This window comes from Phyllosticta capitalensis (assembly GCF_038381095.1).
Source record: "Phyllosticta capitalensis strain CBS 128856 chromosome Unknown BKA78scaffold_5, whole genome shotgun sequence".
NCBI lineage: Eukaryota > Fungi > Ascomycota > Dothideomycetes > Botryosphaeriales > Phyllostictaceae > Phyllosticta > Phyllosticta capitalensis.
The window spans coordinates 2,253,196-2,270,018 of NW_027117443.1; the positions used below are offsets into that span (position 1 = coordinate 2,253,196).

A 16,823-nucleotide genomic window follows, 5' to 3' on the forward strand; every position below is an offset into this window, starting at 1 on the left:
TTTCCAGATTTTACCTGCACCCTCAACGGAACAGGGGGAGTGCTAGGCAGCTTAGGCAAGATTTCAACGAATTGTGGTTGTGGATGCCGCGAAAAAATTCGAGGGCAACTTACACGGAATTTCTCCCCCTCGTCTCCTATCCCCCTAAAAAACCATCATTCTCTTGGAAGAGGAACACCAAGTAACACCAGCATTCAAGACACACATGTGAATTCTCCATCTTTCCATTGCTCTAGTGCAACACGGGCCAAGTTGGCGTCTCTATCCCGTCCCATCTGTCCATCGGATGCATAACGAGGAAGCAGAAGAAAGAAGCGCCATTCAACTTGCCGCCCCTCAAGTGACCCAATCGCTGGGTGAAGAAGAAAAGAAATGCTTTAGGTTCCAATAAACAGGATGACCGCGGAAACGCCCACCCCCGAGCCTACTCACTTCACGTGAATCGGTCAAAGGCAGGAGGAACGCAGTTGGCGTGAATCATCCATTTACAACTTCCCCTTTGCGACGACTTCAAGTGAACCTGCAAGCGAAAACGAAGCAACCGCGTCTAGCTTAGGCAGCTAGAGACATGCGGCGAAAACGCGCGAAAATCAGTCCAGGGTGTTCATTATGGGTAATATGGAAAAAAGAGGCACCAAAACCGGCGGGGGAGTCTCCTGGTTGGTATGGCCGTTTGGGGGTTTAATTCTCACATTCCACTTGCTGGGCGATGGCGGCCTCGAGAGCCTTGGGGTTGGCACCAACGACCTCGCCAATCTTCTCGCCGCCCTTGAAGAGCAGGAAGGTGGGCATGGCGCGGATGCCGAGCTCCTGTGCAACGTCGGGGACCTCGTCGACGTCGAGCTTGTAGAACTTGGCCGAAGTGAACTTCTCGGAGAACCTGGCGGGCTGTCAGCGCCCGCATGATGAGTGTTGTGTGTATGAGGAGCTTACTTGACGAGCTGGGGAGCGATGACCTTGCAAGGACCGCACCACGTGGCGAAGCAGTCGAGGACGACGAGCTCAGGGCCCTTCAGGGCGTTCTCCCAGTCCTGCTTGCTGTAGCATTGTCAGCTCTTGTCCTGAACCGCTCCATTGTCCCCTTTTGCTATTCGTCTGGCGACATTTCCCTCTTCTCTGACGTAATGGCGGGGTCGACTCACTTCTCGAGGTTGTGGACACCCATTTTGGAGGTTGAAGATGTAAAAGTTCTGAGGACGGGTTGGTATGCGGTAGGTCGGAACGGAGAGGTGCGAGTAGCGGTGACGACTGGAGAGCGCAGACGAGCGGTGGTGAGCAGAGATCTTCTGAAAGCGACGGGCGAGAAAGACATGAGAGGCGGTGGGTGGGGGCAGAGTGATATGGGTATATATAACAAAGGTGATTGGAAATGGATAAGCGTTGGAAGGCGTTGGATTGGATGGAAGGTGGATTATGCAAGCGTGAGCAAACGCCAAGTGGGTGATGTGTGAAATTTCGCCGCCGCGTTCGGCCACGGGAGGGGCAGATGTTGGTCAACCTTGTGCGGCCGACGGGCGGCTGTGGCTGCGACGGCACGGCGATGGCGGAGAAGAATAAGGTAATGGGCGAGCAGTGACGTACCTTTTGGAGGTTTTGGAGATGTAGAAGGCAAGTGTTTGCTGCTGCAGAGAGATGGTGATGGCGGTTAAGGTCCGATGGGTGTGGATTTCAAAGCGGCCGAGGACCCAGAACCCCAATGACGTGACTCGGCCCCAAGACGATTATCAACACCACCCCGCAACGAGTACAACCACGACCGCCATCAGATGTCTTGCTCCCACCACTGCCCGAATCGTCCCGAATCTGACCTGCAGCTCACTCGCTCGCCTCACCACCATCACCACCTCCATCATTTTCTGCCCCGCGTCGGACCTCGACCGACCTGCAACCAATCTGGAACGGCGACGACGACCCCAACATCGTACATCTCGCTGCGCGTGCAGTCCGTTCCGCTTTGGGCGACTCTTGCGTCACTTGCGCTCGTTGCGTCCGTCGCGAATGCTAGCCGCTCGACATGTCTCTGCCGTGTCCCAGAGCACAGTAGAACAACCATCAGAAATAGCACGACCTCACGCTGCTTCGCCCCCGTCGCTTCGTTTCCTGTTGCTCTCATCACAAGCCAGCAGTCGTACTCGTGTCTTCATGGCCTTACAGATACGGTGCCTGCACCGATTTACCACGCTCTCGCCGTCTCGTAGTATGTTAGCCGCATCTGGCTGCCTCGGTCGTCACTCGTCAGGTACCTAGCTCCTATCATCACGCTTCAGGGAACATCTTTGTGTCTGTGGAGGCGAACTGCCGAGCGGCCAATCTCCAGGACAGCCTCCTAGCAACCAATGCCAAAATAGCTGCCTCAAGAATAGCTGCCTAGCATTATTGCTCCTGGCGACTGGAAGCTCCTCTCGCGACACAAGGCATGGCTGACAACCATGGGCACCTCGCATCACAGAACATGGTTTGCAGCCAATCGACAGCCTCTGACAACGAGAGGCACCTCGCAACAGTTTTTGACAGCTGAAAGCACCCCGCAACACTGAGCACCACTAACTACTCGCCACCACCCCGCCATATCTGACAAGCGATGACAAACAGGCAGCACGTACGACGACAGGTTTCCTGCCTGCTCCCGCTTGGCAAGAAAGCCACTCTAGCACACAATTTGCATTTGCGCGACGCCGTCTAACAGCATTCTGATTTGAACTTTGAACTCGGGGCCCTGACTAATCATACAAAGAAGATGATTCCACAAAAGGCGGCGGCCATACAGAGATGCCCCAAATCTCCGTCTTCAAATGAGCAGGCAGGCAGCGAAGTGAGTGCGGCAATGGTTGGTTGTGCCAGGCCCGGCCTGTGGAATTTTCCAAGTCTCATCAACTTCAAGTCAAGCTTGCTCGCCCACCCTTTTTCTTCCTTCCCGTGGTGCCAGTTCGCTGTAGCGAGTGTTGTTTAGCGAGGCTGCTCTTGCTCCTTCCCCTCTCTCCCTCTCCTGTTTTGTATACACAGCAACACACACGACACGCGTACGTAGTCATAAACACATTCTCCGTGTATCCTTGCTTTCGTCGTCTCCCATCATCATCATCGTGCAACCACGTGGCGCTCTTCATCTCGAAATCAGAAAGATCTTGTCGACCAACGAGCGTCGTCCGCGGCCGCCGCCAAAAGACCAGTGATGCATGCTCCAACGAGCAGCCATAAAAGCCCGACACCTCTCTAATCCATAAAACTCGACCCAGGCGCATTGATGAGCTGCGGCCCGCCACCTTTGCCCGCGTCGCTGGGGCTCTTGCTGCGCGGCACCTCGACGACGTCGGACAGGGCCAGCTTCTTCTCGTCGGCGTAGCGGCTCATGGCGCTCGACTTGCTGCTGCCGCTGGGACCGCTGCCGTAGTCGGCGGCCGCGCGCGTGTCCATCCACTTGAAGACGATGAAGCGCATGGCCAGGGCGCCAAACGCCAAAAAGATGTTGGACGTAAGTATGCCGCCAATGACGACACCGAGGGGCAGGGGGATGGCATTGGGGATGCACAGCGCGACCTGGTTGAGGTCGACAAACCCCGTAATCAGATCCGCCTGGCCAAACGACAAGATCAGAACGGCGACGGCGGCGCGCACGCGCTGGATCGGCTTGCTGTTGGGGTTGCGCACCATCAGCACGTGCATGACGAAGCCGGCAACGACGAGGATGAGTGTCAGCCACCCCAGCACCTCGTGCGCGGTGCGGAAGTGCCCGCTGCTGCCGACGGCCGCGGCGCCCGTTGCGACGCCCACGATGACGAAGATGGGCACTGTGATTTGCGACCCCCACACGACTGGGTTGGCGAATTTGAGCCGGTCCGGGCGGCCAATTAGCACGACGATGTCGCGCGCCGTTTCGGTTAGGATAGAGGTGGGCAGCACGAAGTAGATTGCTGCGGCGACGAAGACGACTGCGGAGTGTTAGTGATGTGGGTGTCTTTGAGTGATGGGAAGGGGAGGTAAGACGTACTGTGGCTAATCAAGAAGGCCGCCAACTTGAAGGCATCGATGCCATCGACACTGGCGCTCGGCTTGGCCGTGTTGACGACAAACGTGTGGCCATCATTCTTCAGCTTCAACGTCGCATTGACCGGAAACTTGGGCAAGTCGTTCAGCGTGTTGGTGCTCAGCTTGAGCCTGATGGTCTTGGACTGGATGAGGCCGAGGCCAATCTGGGCGAGGCCGCCGACGCCGGTGCAGCCGATGGCGCTGAGACCGCTCTGCGTGAGCCCGTTGACGGTGCTGATGTTGAGGCTGTTGGCAATGGCCGTCAGCGTTTGGTTGTTGTCGAGCGTCGAGCCAGGGGGGAACGGCGACGTGTTGCTGGCCGGTGGTGGTTGTTGTTGTTGTGCCGGAGGTGGTTGCTGGGGCGGAGGCGCCTGTCGCCGGACGGACTGCACGAGGCCTTGGTAGAAGCCGCGTTTCTTCCTTTGCGGCCCGACGGGCGACGTGATGGTGCTCCCGGTTTGCAGTTGACCCTGTGGTGGCGGCGGCGGTGGTGCCTGGCCCTGTGGCGGCGGCGCCGCTGGTTGACCCTGAGGTGGTTGACCCTGGTCCATGCCTGCGACGGAGACTGTAATGGTACTTCCCGCCGCAGCTTCGGCCGGATTGTTGATGCTGCCTGCTGGAGGAGGAGCGCCTTGTTGCTGCGGAGCGGCCATTTGTGGCGGCGGTTGCTGACCTTGTGGTGGTGGAGCGGCCTGGCCAAGGGGTTGCGTGATGCTGCCGGCAGGGGGAGCCATAGTGCCCGGTTGAGAGGACGGCGGAAGAGAAGCAGCTTGAGGATTGCCAGCCTGGGGATTCGTGTTTGGATTCTGCAGCCCGGCCATTGGAGCATCAGGAGACGTCAAAGTCTGAATGGCGCGCTGAGCGGCGTCGTTGTTGCCCAGGAGAACAAATGCGGCCTTGACACCCTCAAAGGACAGTCCACGACCAAAGCCCGTCGCGGCACCGTTGACCGTGTCGTTGTACATGGCCGAGTTGCGCATCATGAGGGCCGGATCGCCAATGCCAGTGGCCATCGAAATGGCAGAGCTGCCGCCGTCGATGAGTCCGACGCCCAAGCCAGTTGCAATCTTTTCAAAGCTCATGCCCGACATCATGCCGCCAGCCAGCGAGCCAGCAACGGTCTCGAGCTTCCCTACCGTCCCATTGGCCAAGAAGCTGGTCGTCAGCGAACGACTAAAGGCTTGAAGGACAGAGGGCACATCCGACGCAGCATCCAGAGAGGGCTCTCCCGACACTGACAAACCGAGCGCGTTTGCCGCGCCGCCGCCGAATCCTTTGCCCAGGCCCTCTGCCGCTGCGCCCAACATCATCTGTCCTTGAGCGGCCATTGCGGAAAACGTGTTGATGAGCCGGCCCGTCGTGCCGTTGGCGAGGAAGCCCGTCGTCAGCGACTTGCCGAATCCGCTCGAGATGCCCGGAATGTCGAAGCCTTGCGGCACCGGCTGCGCAACGTCGTTTTGCAATCCAAGACCGACTGCTGTGCCTGAGCCGAGTCCTTTGCCCAGTCCGATGGTCGCGGGGCCGAGGATCTTGCCGCCGCCCGACGCGATGAAGTCTTTGACGAGGCCAGAAATGTTGGACGTGGAAACGAACGAAGATGAGAGCGAACGCGTGAAATCTTCGGTAATGGAATTGGCGGACGGCTGTTGGCCAGGGGGAGGAGCAGGGGGAGCTTGGCCAGGGGCTTGCCTCCTCGCAAGAGCTGTGCCAGGTTGTCCAGGCTGTCCAGCTGGTTGTGGACCGAGACCCAATCCAATTGCTGCTCCAGATCCGAGGCCCGTTCCAGCAAATGGTACAACTTGGCTGACGGTGGTGAGGAGGGACGCTGTGTTGGCACCAGCCGTTAGCTGTTTGATATCGACGTTGCCAATGAAGCTCTCGGCCAGGTTCTCAGTAAAGTCTTCGCTGATTTGGGCGGCCGAGCCCGGAGCGGCAGCTGGTTGCGCTCCCTGTGCGGGTTGTGCTCCTTGTGCTGGTTGTGCCCCTTGGGCTGGCTGAGCGCCCTGAGCGGGCTGTTGGCGCTTGAGCAAGGCCATTCCCGAACCTGCAAGAGCCTTCTTCAAGCCCTTTGCAGCACCAGTTCCAAGACCTCGTCCAGCTGGTCCGGGGATCTGGGCCAAAGTCGACATCATGCCCGAGCCCTGGGCACTCGCCGTCAACGACGCGAGATCGACGTTGCTAAAGAGACCGTTGGTTAAACCGTAGCCAAGCTGCCCACCGAGGCCAGCGACACCCGTAGCATTCGGATCTGGCATGGGAGGAACCTTGGCCAACTTGAGTCCAGCGGCCGTGCCGTTGCCCAAGCCCGTTCCGAGCGCGGCAGCAGCGCCGCCCAGATCGGTGCCAGAGGTGAGCGATGAGATGTCGAGTTGCGAGACCACGGACGATGAAAGACCCTCGCCGAGCTGGAACGCAAGGCCACTGACTCCTGTCTGATTACTTTCGGCCTTTTCAGCGGCGCCTGGCTTTGCGAGGTTGAGTCCTTTGACAGCTCCAGTGCCGACACCAGCTCCAAGGGCGTTGGCGGCGGGCTGCGCTTCGGCTTCGATACCAGAAAAGATGGCTCCAAAGGCACCGCTCGTGAGATTTCCTAGGCCGCCCAATGCTCCGCCAAGTGCACCGGCAATTCCACCTCCTGCACCACCTCCACCTTTTGCTCCATCTCCACCGCCTCCAAACGGATTGGGAAGACCAAACAGACCCGGTTCACGTTTTGAAATCTTTTTCGAGTCGCCGGCCTCTATCCCAAGGCGATGCAGTAATCCTTCTCTTAATGCTCCTTCTCCTCCACACGTGTCTGCCTGGTGGCGAGATTGCGCCTCAAGTAGGATCCTCGTGAGGGCGTGCTCCAACGAATCTGTCGCTTCTCTCAAGTCGGCCCTGGTAATGGGAAAGCCAGCCTGGGACATGGCCCGGTCGAACTGATTCCTCGAGCCATAAGCGACGAATGGCGGACGCGCAACGAGGAGCAGACTCGAAACCAGGGCGAAGGCGACAAAGGTCCATCTTAGAATCCGGGAAGGGGGACAGCGAGGGCGCTGCTGCGGCTGTTGCTGTTGCTGTGCCGACGATAACGGCTCGTCGGCCGGAGCCTTGTTCGACATATTAAACTTCAGGAAATTAAAAGAGGTAAGAAACGAAAAGAGGGGGAAAAGGAAGAAAGAAAAATCACCAGGGATACAGTCGCGGCCAGCACATTCGTATCCTTGGGCGACGAAGAAGCAGCAGAGAAAACGAGGTGGAACGACTGCAAAGGAAAGGGGAAAGGGAAAGCAGATCAAAACTACTGCGGGCGATGAGCAAGCGGCGAGGCAAAAGGAGGGAGACGGGGTTGGGGTGAGCGCAAGAGTTAAAAGACGCTGAAACGGTCGAACACGCCTGTGGTGCGTAGATGGAGGCCTGCAGAGAGGGTCGCTGGTGAAGCTGAGTCTTGCAGTGCGTCAGAAGTGTTCTGTCATCTCTTCCTGCGTAGGCAAGTGGTTAGCTTAAACCCGCCAGGCGCTCGCAGTAGTGTGGAGAAGCGAGCCCCTGCCACGACAAAACATGACGATGGTAGCCTAGAGCGGTGCAGGATCCGGCAGCTTCGTGTGACGATTTTCGACGCAAGACGTTGAATAATGGTGGGCGAGCATCCTTCGACCTTGAAGGTTGCGGCTTGGCCCTCGCGAGCCGCACTACTCGTCGTTGCACTATCACTAGACCATTAGCCGTCGCGCCTTATTTTGACTGCACTTCCCAGTAGCACCCTTCTTTCTGCTCGCTTTCCTAGGCACCCAGCCTCTCTAAGCCCTACTAGCGCCGAATCCCTCAGCGGGTGTCGCCTCGAGCCGCGGCTGTAGTCATCCACGAGGCACTGATCTTGCTCAAAACTTTCCACATTTGGAAGAGTGTGAAACTGAAACCTACAACTACAATTGGTGCGAAGATTTTCGCAGGTATCTCCTTTGACAACCAAAAAAACTCGACAAACATGTCCGGGGGAACCAAGACTCGTTTAAGGAAAAAAGGCAGAAGAAATGGAGCTTGGCCCGCCCAGATCATTCCATCAACTCCAGGCTCTGAAAAACGCAACGACCGCCAAAAACAGCCCATTAAACGATACTACCTCACCTGCCATCTACTGAGTCGACTCCAAGGCCCAACTCCAGACCATACTTTTGTAGGTCCCGCAGTACAAGAGGTTTAAAGAGAGTAGAAGGAAGAATCAAAATCGGCAAGCGGTCAGCGGTGCAATGCTGCCAAGAGATGACGTAAGAGAAGTGAAGGGTATAAAGTGACTCGCTCATTGAGGAGAAAATGAAAAGTTTTGGGAAAGAATGCCAAAGATGTCACACGCACGAGCATGCGCGCGCTGTGATCCCGCACAAGTGCCGGCGGGATGCGACCGAGCTGAAGGTGTGAATCGCCGTCGCGTCAAGGTGGTTTCGTGGTGTTGCCTCGGAGTTGTGCCGATAGTCAGACGGTTCTCTCGTTCGTTTTCTTCTTCTTTTCAAGTTTTTTTTGTTCCTTTTTTGATCTTTCGATCTCGTCTGGTTCAGACTTTTAGACAAGGAAATGGTAGAGAGCGACTTGGGTCAGTCATTTGGGTTTTGGGCCGAGAGCGGCTGTATTGAGTTGGAGTGGAAGATCACATGACAAAAGGAAATGTGGGAATGAGCGACATGTCTGACTAACATCCACGCGAATCTTTGGCAAAACCATCTGCAACCACCAATGGCGCGAGACGATCCTTAGAGGTTACTTGTGCTCGGGCTGTCGCTCGACGAATTCCGAGATGACTTGACGTCAACCAGTCGTGCGCTGCCATTCGAGAGCCGTGCTTGATTTTTGGGAATTTTTATACTCGAAGCTCGATGAATTTCAGGACTCTCATCCAGGCTGGCTGTCTCCCTTGCGTCTTCAAAGACGGGGGTCGTTGGCTCGACACCCTCCATCTCGTCCGCACCATCATCGGCGTTGGACAAGACGTCCGGCGTGGATGCTTGGTCCGCGAGGAAGCCGAGTAACCCTTCTTGAGACTTGTGACGTTGCTGATGAACAACCGTAGGTCGTCTTTGAAGAGAGTCCTGGTGGAAGTGCTCGGCCGGGCTCCCTTCACGTGCATCTGCGCCAGCTTCGGCATCTTCAGCAAGAGCAAAGCTACTGGCCTTGTTGCCGTCCTGCTGGCGAGATCGTGATCGCTCATCGGGACCCGGCGTCAAGCGGCAGAAATATTCATCGTCCGGGATACCGAGATCCTCATAAGACATGCGCTGCTCCTCGCGGGGTTTCCGAGAAGAGCCAAGGCCGTGTCCAGAACCGTAACTGCTCCGCATGCCCTTGGAATGTCTCACAGGCCTGCCAGAGAGCCAAGATCCTTCAGAGTCGACAGAAGCGAGGGACGTTGACATGAGCGCAGATGTTCTGCCGGGCATGCTGACTGGCGAGTCGGTCCGAGTCTTGTCATTGTCGGCGCCAGCAGACGTAGGTGGTACCGGAGAATCGAAGATATCCGGTGTTTCCGAGAAACCCCGCACACCGGCGCCCCCAGAAGCAAAGTCTGGAGACTGAACCCTTGAATCAGGCGGTGAAAGTGGCAGCTTTTTGTCGAATCGCTCTGGCAAGTCCTCGCGGAACTTGGATTGAGTGCGTACAGGGGTACCGGAAGGTTTGCGAGCCAATTGTGGCTGAGAGGTGACTGGGGGAAAGGCATGTTTGCCCATTGACTCTCGCGATGTGTTGGAAAAGGAAACATCGGACGGCACGGTAGGGGAGACTTGATCCGCCGACTTTTTTCTGAGGGCGGAAGGCCTGCGGCGGAAAAATGAAGTCCAACCACGACGGCCTTCGCCACTCTTTCTCCGCGAAGTTGACGAGCTGCGACTGACGCTTGAAGGCTCGGCGGCAGAATAGGTGTGCTCGTAGCTAAGCTCCGGGAGCTCTGACACGTACGAGTGTTCGCGTCTGTGCTGGTGTGCAGGGGAGGGCGACAGGGGCGGCGACATGTTTTCTGAGAAGCGAGATGGCCTTCCACCATCGAAGCCCGAATCTGCGGCTGGCGATTTCAATGCAGGCTCATCTGGTTTGCCTTTGGAAGGTACCGGATCGCTCGCATGAACCTTGTGGGAAGATCCGTCATCTTCGCGAGCATGTTCTCTCGAGCTTTCTGCACCAGCCCCACTGCCGCTGGCGACAGGCTGCTCGGCTGGGGCGGTAGGCTGGTATCCAATACCAAGAGCGTCATCCAAGATCGCATCAGCCTCTTCGGCGGCGTGCCTTTCTCGTCTCCGCTCTTTTTCTCTTTGCTTCTCAGCACGACGCTCGAGCTTTTGCCTCAGCTTCTCCTCATCCAACTTGCGCTTCCTTTCTTGTCTTCGCTGGTCCCTCTCCATAAGCTCCCGCAGCGTTCCCGAGTCCATATCATCGGCCAATTCGTCAATGAATTTGTTCTCTTTGAGCGCATCCTTGCTGATGGGAGACGGGCGCATGGACGAGTCCGCCCTCGAGTTGTTTGTCGAGCGGTCCACGGGGAAGTTGTAAAAATTGCCACTGCCGCCCGAATGGCGAATGGTGGGGCGAGGGGCAAATATATCGAGTGGATTGACCTTGAACGAGGCGGAGAGGAGCTCAGAGAGGCCCCCAGACATGGACGAGTGGACCGAGTCGCCCATTGGCAGGGACAGGTCAGATTGGTCTCTGGCACTCCGCCTCTTTTTGCTGATTCTTCGCATGATGGAGCCGGAATTGGGAGCAGGACGCTTGACGGGGACGGGAGTACTCATGGCTCGAATTTCCTCCTCCCGGGCGTGGTCGTCCCGTCTCCTCTTGGTAGACTTGCGGCGTGGGACGGGGTCGTTGTTCGGGCGCTTTTTTTGCAGCTTGCCGCGTTCTCTGGCCGTGGGGAGGCTGGTGTGGGAGGCCGAATGTATTTGTGGGATTGGAGCAAAGTCGTACAGCATGTCAGCGTGGTCGCGATTCGCGGGTCGCAGGTGCGGGCTGGCGCCGAGAGGATTAGTCACAGGTAGAGCAGTGATATTGTCGAGCTCGTCGGTAGCAGTGGCGCAGGTGCGCTCAGGGTCTGTATCTATGCGCGACGGAGCGACTGGGACCCTCTCCTTTTCTCTCGATCTCGACGCACAGTCGCTCTCTGGGGAGGCCCTCCTCTTGCCCCGCCGTCGCTTGGATCTTGTGCTCGGGCGGCGGGCAGGGCCAAGGGGCTTCGCTGCAGCAGGGCTAGACGCGCCGCGGCTAGCAGGCCTGCTCCCTCCAGCGGGCGCCAGGCCCGCCACGGACGACGGGGACCGGCGGCCTTTTCGCCTGCCAAAAGGCCAAACGGACATGGCGACGGCGCAGAGGCGGGAGCGCGCCCGGCAGTACAGGCTGCGGCGAGACGTGACCGTCGACAGGGCCCCTTTGGGCGGTGTGCCGGGTTGGGTGGGATTTTTGGCGTTTTTGCAGAGTGGGTGGTGGTGAGTTGCAGGGGAGAGCCGGAGGTGGCAGCGGAAATTGGCAGTGCAGGAGGCAGTGGCGCAATTATGCCATGGATTCCAGGCTAGGTAAGAAGGCGGGTCGCGTGAGTTGAAAGTGTGTGGAGGTGGAGGTTGTCGCTGGGAGACAGAGTGTCGAGGACTGAGGTTGTGGAAGGGTACGGCAGCGGTGGGTTACGACAGGAGCGTTTGTGGCTGCTTTGTATGGGGAGGGATGTCGAGAGGAAGAAGCATGGTGAGAAAGCAAGGGCGGTTAGGGTCGAGAAAAAACAGACAAGTCGGGCTGCAAGGGCACGTCTTGTGATGAAGGCGAGAGTCGAGGAGAAGAAGAGCCAGGCTGCGCGCACTGCTCGTGTTTAACTTGACCGTCGAGGAGCGATCGCTGCGTGGCGTTGGCGATGGGATTGGGTTCGCTCTTCGCTCGCTGCTTGACCGGGGGACGGCCACCGACTGAGAGAGATGACGCGCGCCGGCTCGGACAGGCGAGATCAGATGGAGACACGAATTAATGATCGTGAGCGGTAGACTTGGAGGAGCTACACGCACCCGCTAGCAGTAGTCGCTCAGCTGGAATCCAGGCCGACCATAACGGTCATGGTGACCCGGGAGTATCCATGCCCTGCGAAGCACCAAGCTTAAGCGTACCGTACTCTCTAAAAATACGCAGACGACAAAACCAAGACGGAGAGGCTTCTTTGCTGGGAAAGCTGCCCCCGACTGTATCGACATTCCAATTGCTTGGCGGCTGACTGTCATCATCAGGCGACTTGTGAGGGACTGAAAGACTTGTCGAGACAACGTGGACTGAGCAACCTGTAACCAGGCACCGCCAATCATGACGGCCTTAAACCCTGCCCGCATCCCCGCCATGCATCATTGGCGTCGTCTGCTCCGACTGATTGGCCTGCGCTGCTCCAACCATCGGGTTCCTGCTTGAACGAGACCAGACTCAATAGCATCCAAACTCCGGCAGGGCTATGCATGTTTCGCTGGCTGTCCTCTGTCAGTAGTAGCAGAACATATCTACAGTCGCTGTACAGCATGCAATATGCGAACCGCGCGGCAACCACGAGGCACACTCTAACTCTGCTAGCTGCTAGCCTGTGCTGTGCCCAAGCCGAGAGGAATTGCATGCTGCCGCCAATTTCATGTGCATCCGCCCGCTGCAGCCCGCCTTTCTTTGCTCGTGCGGGGACTGAGTAATCCCGCTGCAGGCGCCATCCACTTTGCACTCGCAAATCCACGCGAGCATTTGGAACGACAATAACAGTCACAACGCACTTGTGCATGGCCTGGCAGTTGTGACAGAATGACATCAAGTCCGAGCCCGGATCGAGCGCTGCCGCTCGGCCCGTGAGTCCCAGTCACGTGAGTCGGTATTTCTCCGGCATCGGCATCGGCGATTCGTCCTCTCTCGCCGGCCGTCGCCCGGGCCCTCTCTCTGTTGTTGCCCGCCCAAAAGTGTAAACAATCACCACCAGACAAGCCCATCGCCAAAATCCACACGACACTTGCCCCGACACTACAACTCGCCATGGACTACAATCCGCGCATGAGCACCGCGCCACGCGTCTCCACCATGAATAACCATCGCAGTCGCGCCCAAGAGGAGGACTCGTTCATGACTTTGGTGCGCAACACCTTCCATCGCCATGCGCATCCATCCTGACTTTTCGCAGCCCGATAGAGAAATCGCATCCTGCATCAGCGACATTGGCATCAACTTTTCCGTCGCCGACTTGCAAAAGCCAAACCCACAACAGATCCAAAAAGTCTTCGAATGGTTCGCCGAGCTCTTGATGAACACGACCCGCGAAGTGGTTGCGCCGGCGATGCGGGCAGCGGCAGAGGACATGGCGGGCGAGGACCAGGCCGATAGAGTCTTCACTGCCGACACAAGGGACTTGATGGGCTTCTTTGTCATTTTGAGGAAATTGTTGCTCGAGGCAAGACGCCCGCCAACCAGGTTTGACCACAGGCTAATTAAGTCTGCAGTGCGGAGTCCACGATTTTACATTCCAAGACTTGTACAAGCCCACACGCGAACGCCTCGTCAAAATCTTTTCCTACATCATCAACTTCATCCGCTTCCGCGAGTCGCAGACATCCGTCATTGACGAGCATTTCAACAAGTCGGAGCGCACCAAGCTCCGCATCGAACAACTGTACCACGAAAACCAAGACAAGGAAAACCACCTGTCCGAGCTCGAACGCACGCGCAAAGCCACCGAGGCGCAAATGGCCGCAAAAGAGCGGCGGCAAAAGGAGCTCAAGCAGCGGCTGCTAGATCTCAAAATGGGACAAGAAAAGGTGGTCGAGAAGCTCGAAGTGGTCAAGGAAGAGCAAAGACGGCTCAAAGAGCTACTTGAAAACAAGACGGAACAAACCATGGGCGCGCGACAGGAAGCGGCCAAGCTGCGGCCGTACACGACACAGAGCCCCGGCGCGCTCGAGTCATCGCTCAAAGAGCTGAGCGCCAATCTCGCAGCCGACCGCGCGCAGATCGACCAACTCGATCGCCGCGGCCGCGCGTTGCAAACATCGTCGGACACATTCACGGCCGTCACTGCCGACGTCGAGGGCTGCACGCGGTTGCTCAAGGAGCTTGCCGAGGAGCTGAAGCGCGAGGAGGACCAGCTGAACAAGGCGCAACGGCACCGCGACGCGCTATCAGAGCGGTCGAACAATGTGCGCGACGTCGAGCGGCAGGAGAAGCTACTGAGAAAGCAATTGACCAATGTGACGGCGCGAACAGAGAAGCTGAGAAAGGGCGCAGAGGAAAAAGCAGAGTTGGCCAAGGGTCGAATGGAAGAGTTGAGGTCACTACACAGAAAGCTGACCGAGGAACGAGGTGAAAAGGGCAGGGAGGCGGATAGACGGCGAGTCCGGATTGAGCAGACGGAGAAGAAGGTACGTCCATGTGTTTTTCGTCCATTCCCAACCTATCGCTCCTTTTTGCAATCCTTCTTTCGTCCCCATTGGTTTTCCTATATCTCCCTCTTCCCAGTCCGTCAGTTCAGCCTCACTCTGGCTTCTTCCTTGGCCTCCTCATCGCGCCATCCTTCAGTCGCAAGCAACCCCCCATTCGATCCGGTACTCAACTACCGGGGCCTCGGAGAGCGGGGGTGATCGCTGGAGCAACCTACCCCTGGCAGCGGCGTGCCCGTAGCGCAGTTGTAGCTCGGTGCGGCGTGGCGCAGCCTAGGGGGGTCAGCTAGCGCCATGGCCGCCATGCCCTGGGTAGCGTGTTTGGCGTGGTTGTGGCGTCGCGAGGATCGCGAGCTGCTGGCATGGGGCATGGATGGAGCGTTTGAGCCAATCGAAGGAGAAAAGAAGGAAAAAAGAAAACACGGCGGTGCGGCGCGAAGGGGAAAAGGGAAATGCCGCACCACATGCAAGTTGAGGCTGAAATGATCGAGGCGCCGAGGTGGTGGTGGTGGCGGAGAGCCGCATGTGCTGTCGTGCCCCCTTCTCACCCCATCCCGACCCCCGAGTGGACCCCTGACTGGACCCTTTTTGCAACGTCGTCTTTGGCGTTGCTTCTTCCTTGTCACGCGATCCGCCCTTCTCAGCCAGTCTTCTCGATTCACTTTTTTACCTTTTCCACTAAAACACGACCTCGACTAACGAAAACCCAATAGATGCAAGATCTCAAGGAGAACATCGAAGCAGAGGTTCACGCCGCACACGACGAGTACCTGAAGATGGAATCTCACATCAAGCTGTACATCACCGAAATGGAGCAGAGCATCTCGTAGACCACATATTGTCGCCTGGGTCGATAGGTATTTGGGGGCTCGGTTGGATTTGGGAGTTGGATGGCTGGTTACGATTGAATGATATCCTCTTTTCCTTCTTCCCTTGAATCGATCCTGGATGGGCGTGCTTGAGAAGAAAGGCGTCTATAGGCCCACCGCACCCTCATCATCATGCTGGCTGACTCTCCCGGGTGCTTCAATAGCCGACTGCCGCGTCTCACACCGCCCACCCATCCTTCCTTCTCATATCCGCACCTTACCCATATCCAGCTCTCCTCCTCATTTCATCCCCATTTCCCGCTCCATGGCGCTGTCCCCTCGAACATTCGCCCCACCTGTCGCCTCTCTAGCGTTCATGCGCAACTAGCCTGCCTCTTCTTGTCTTGATTCAAGGTGTACACCACAAGTCTGCTTTGCAGATTGGGATGCAAGCGGGTGGACACTCTGCACCCGCCGGCATTCTTGCCGCTTAGGCGAAGTCGGGCGGCAAAGGAAAAAATCAGCACCAGCGGATTGAGGCAAGGGGCGAGGCGGCGGCGGCGGCGTTATTGGCCTTGTCGGTACCTAGCCAGCAGTAGGTGGGGGTATAAGCAGCAGCCATGCTTTTGTGTTGTACTGGCACATGCAGCATGCCCACCTAGGCACGGAGACGGAGACGGCATCTCGTCTCTTTCCCTCTTCAGCCTCGTCCAGTAAATGCAATTTCCCCGTCTGCCGTCGCTGCTGTTGCGTATTGCTCACCGGGGCGAGTGGAACCCCGAGTGCCGCAACTGGCTTTTCCTGCTGATGCGTGTTGGATGAGAGGAGGCCGGATAATAGGGGTGGAAAATAGCAAAAGGCAAATGTCTCTACATCTACATCTTTCAAATTGGAACCAATGATCAAGATTGGATAGTGTATCTATCCACAAAGACTGAGAACTGCAACTTCTGATTTTTGACTCGAGTATTACCTATCGGAGCAGTCCGCCAACCAAAAATCTTTTCCACTTCAGACCAAAATCCAACAAGTCGTACCAGTTGACGCACATGTTTTGGAGAAGTTTAGAGCAGTGCATGGTAGGTATGACCTTTTTTTCCTCCAATGACTTGCAAAAGCCACCAATTGACAGCGAGACATGTGGATATGGGCAACCATCAAGGGACGAATGGCATGATGTGATGATGGGATTAAAGTGACATCAGCGATTGGCGCGTGATTCTGCCCTTCGGAAACATCTCCAAACAACGTGCACCACGGATGATGGCTGTTGATGCTCTCTTCTTCTTTATTACTTGGCCTTCCACGAATTCGTAAGCTTGGAGGCCAAGAAGGTACGAGCCATCATAGGTGGGTTTGTGGATGAGCTGTTGTCGATGATCCAGGGTGGTAAGCAACGCGACGCAATGCAATGTTGCGTTGCCCTGGGCAAATTATCAACACTGATTGCCTCGCGCAACTAGGGGTCTAATTTGCGTTGCGTTGCCAGAATTGCTGAAAATATATAGATATATACAAGGGGTGAAAGTTTCGGGCGCTTGTTCTCCCCCTAGAAAGTCAAGACTGATTAACAAGTAAGCAGGTAGTCAGTGCG

General features: G+C 57.0%; 4 protein-coding genes across 4 annotated transcripts; 2 read left to right on the top strand and 2 right to left on the bottom strand.

Annotated features, from left to right (window-relative positions):
• Window positions 1-681: 681 nt before the first annotated feature.
• BKA78DRAFT_353104 (thioredoxin) lies at window positions 682-1,165 on the bottom strand (the record flags this gene model as incomplete). The annotated part of the gene is made up of 3 exons (XM_066891486.1): window positions 682-880; window positions 934-1,038; window positions 1,143-1,165. 3 exons carry the CDS (start codon window positions 1,163-1,165, stop codon window positions 682-684), a joined length of 327 nt encoding a protein of 108 aa, XP_066744711.1.
• Window positions 1,166-1,472: 307 nt separating this feature from the next.
• Window positions 1,473-2,492, top strand: BKA78DRAFT_141235 (uncharacterized protein). Its single transcript, XM_066882768.1, has one exon. It carries the CDS (start codon window positions 1,633-1,635, stop codon window positions 2,245-2,247), a length of 615 nt encoding a protein of 204 aa, XP_066744712.1. The 5' UTR covers window positions 1,473-1,632; the 3' UTR covers window positions 2,248-2,492.
• Window positions 2,493-8,756: 6,264 nt separating this feature from the next.
• Window positions 8,757-11,345, bottom strand: BKA78DRAFT_353106 (uncharacterized protein; the record flags this gene model as incomplete). Its single annotated transcript, XM_066891487.1, has 1 exon — window positions 8,757-11,345. The coding sequence occupies one exon, from the start codon at window positions 11,343-11,345 to the stop codon at window positions 8,757-8,759; it is 2,589 nt and encodes an 862-aa protein (XP_066744713.1).
• Window positions 11,346-12,753: 1,408 nt separating this feature from the next.
• On the top strand, window positions 12,754-15,624 carry BKA78DRAFT_315241 (Nuf2 family-domain-containing protein). Its single transcript, XM_066888527.1, has 4 exons — window positions 12,754-13,122; window positions 13,172-13,438; window positions 13,488-14,402; window positions 15,134-15,624. Exons 1-4 carry the CDS (start codon window positions 13,027-13,029, stop codon window positions 15,248-15,250), a joined length of 1,395 nt encoding a protein of 464 aa, XP_066744714.1. The 5' UTR covers window positions 12,754-13,026; the 3' UTR covers window positions 15,251-15,624.
• The last annotated feature ends 1,199 nt before the right edge of the window (window positions 15,625-16,823 follow it).

Bases quoted from the DNA above. Each gene is read 5' to 3' on its own strand.
- BKA78DRAFT_141235 (XM_066882768.1), top strand. From the start codon at position 1,633: ATGGTGATGGCGGTTAAGGTCCGATGGGTGTGGATTTCAAAGCGGCCG.
- BKA78DRAFT_315241 (XM_066888527.1), top strand. From the start codon at position 13,027: ATGGACTACAATCCGCGCATGAGCACCGCGCCACGCGTCTCCACCATG. The intron at 13,123-13,171 runs GTGCGCAACACC...GACTTTTCGCAG, and splicing joins AGGACTCGTTCATGACTTTG to CCCGATAGAGAAATCGCATC. The intron at 14,403-15,133 runs GTACGTCCATGT...AAAACCCAATAG, and splicing joins TTGAGCAGACGGAGAAGAAG to ATGCAAGATCTCAAGGAGAA.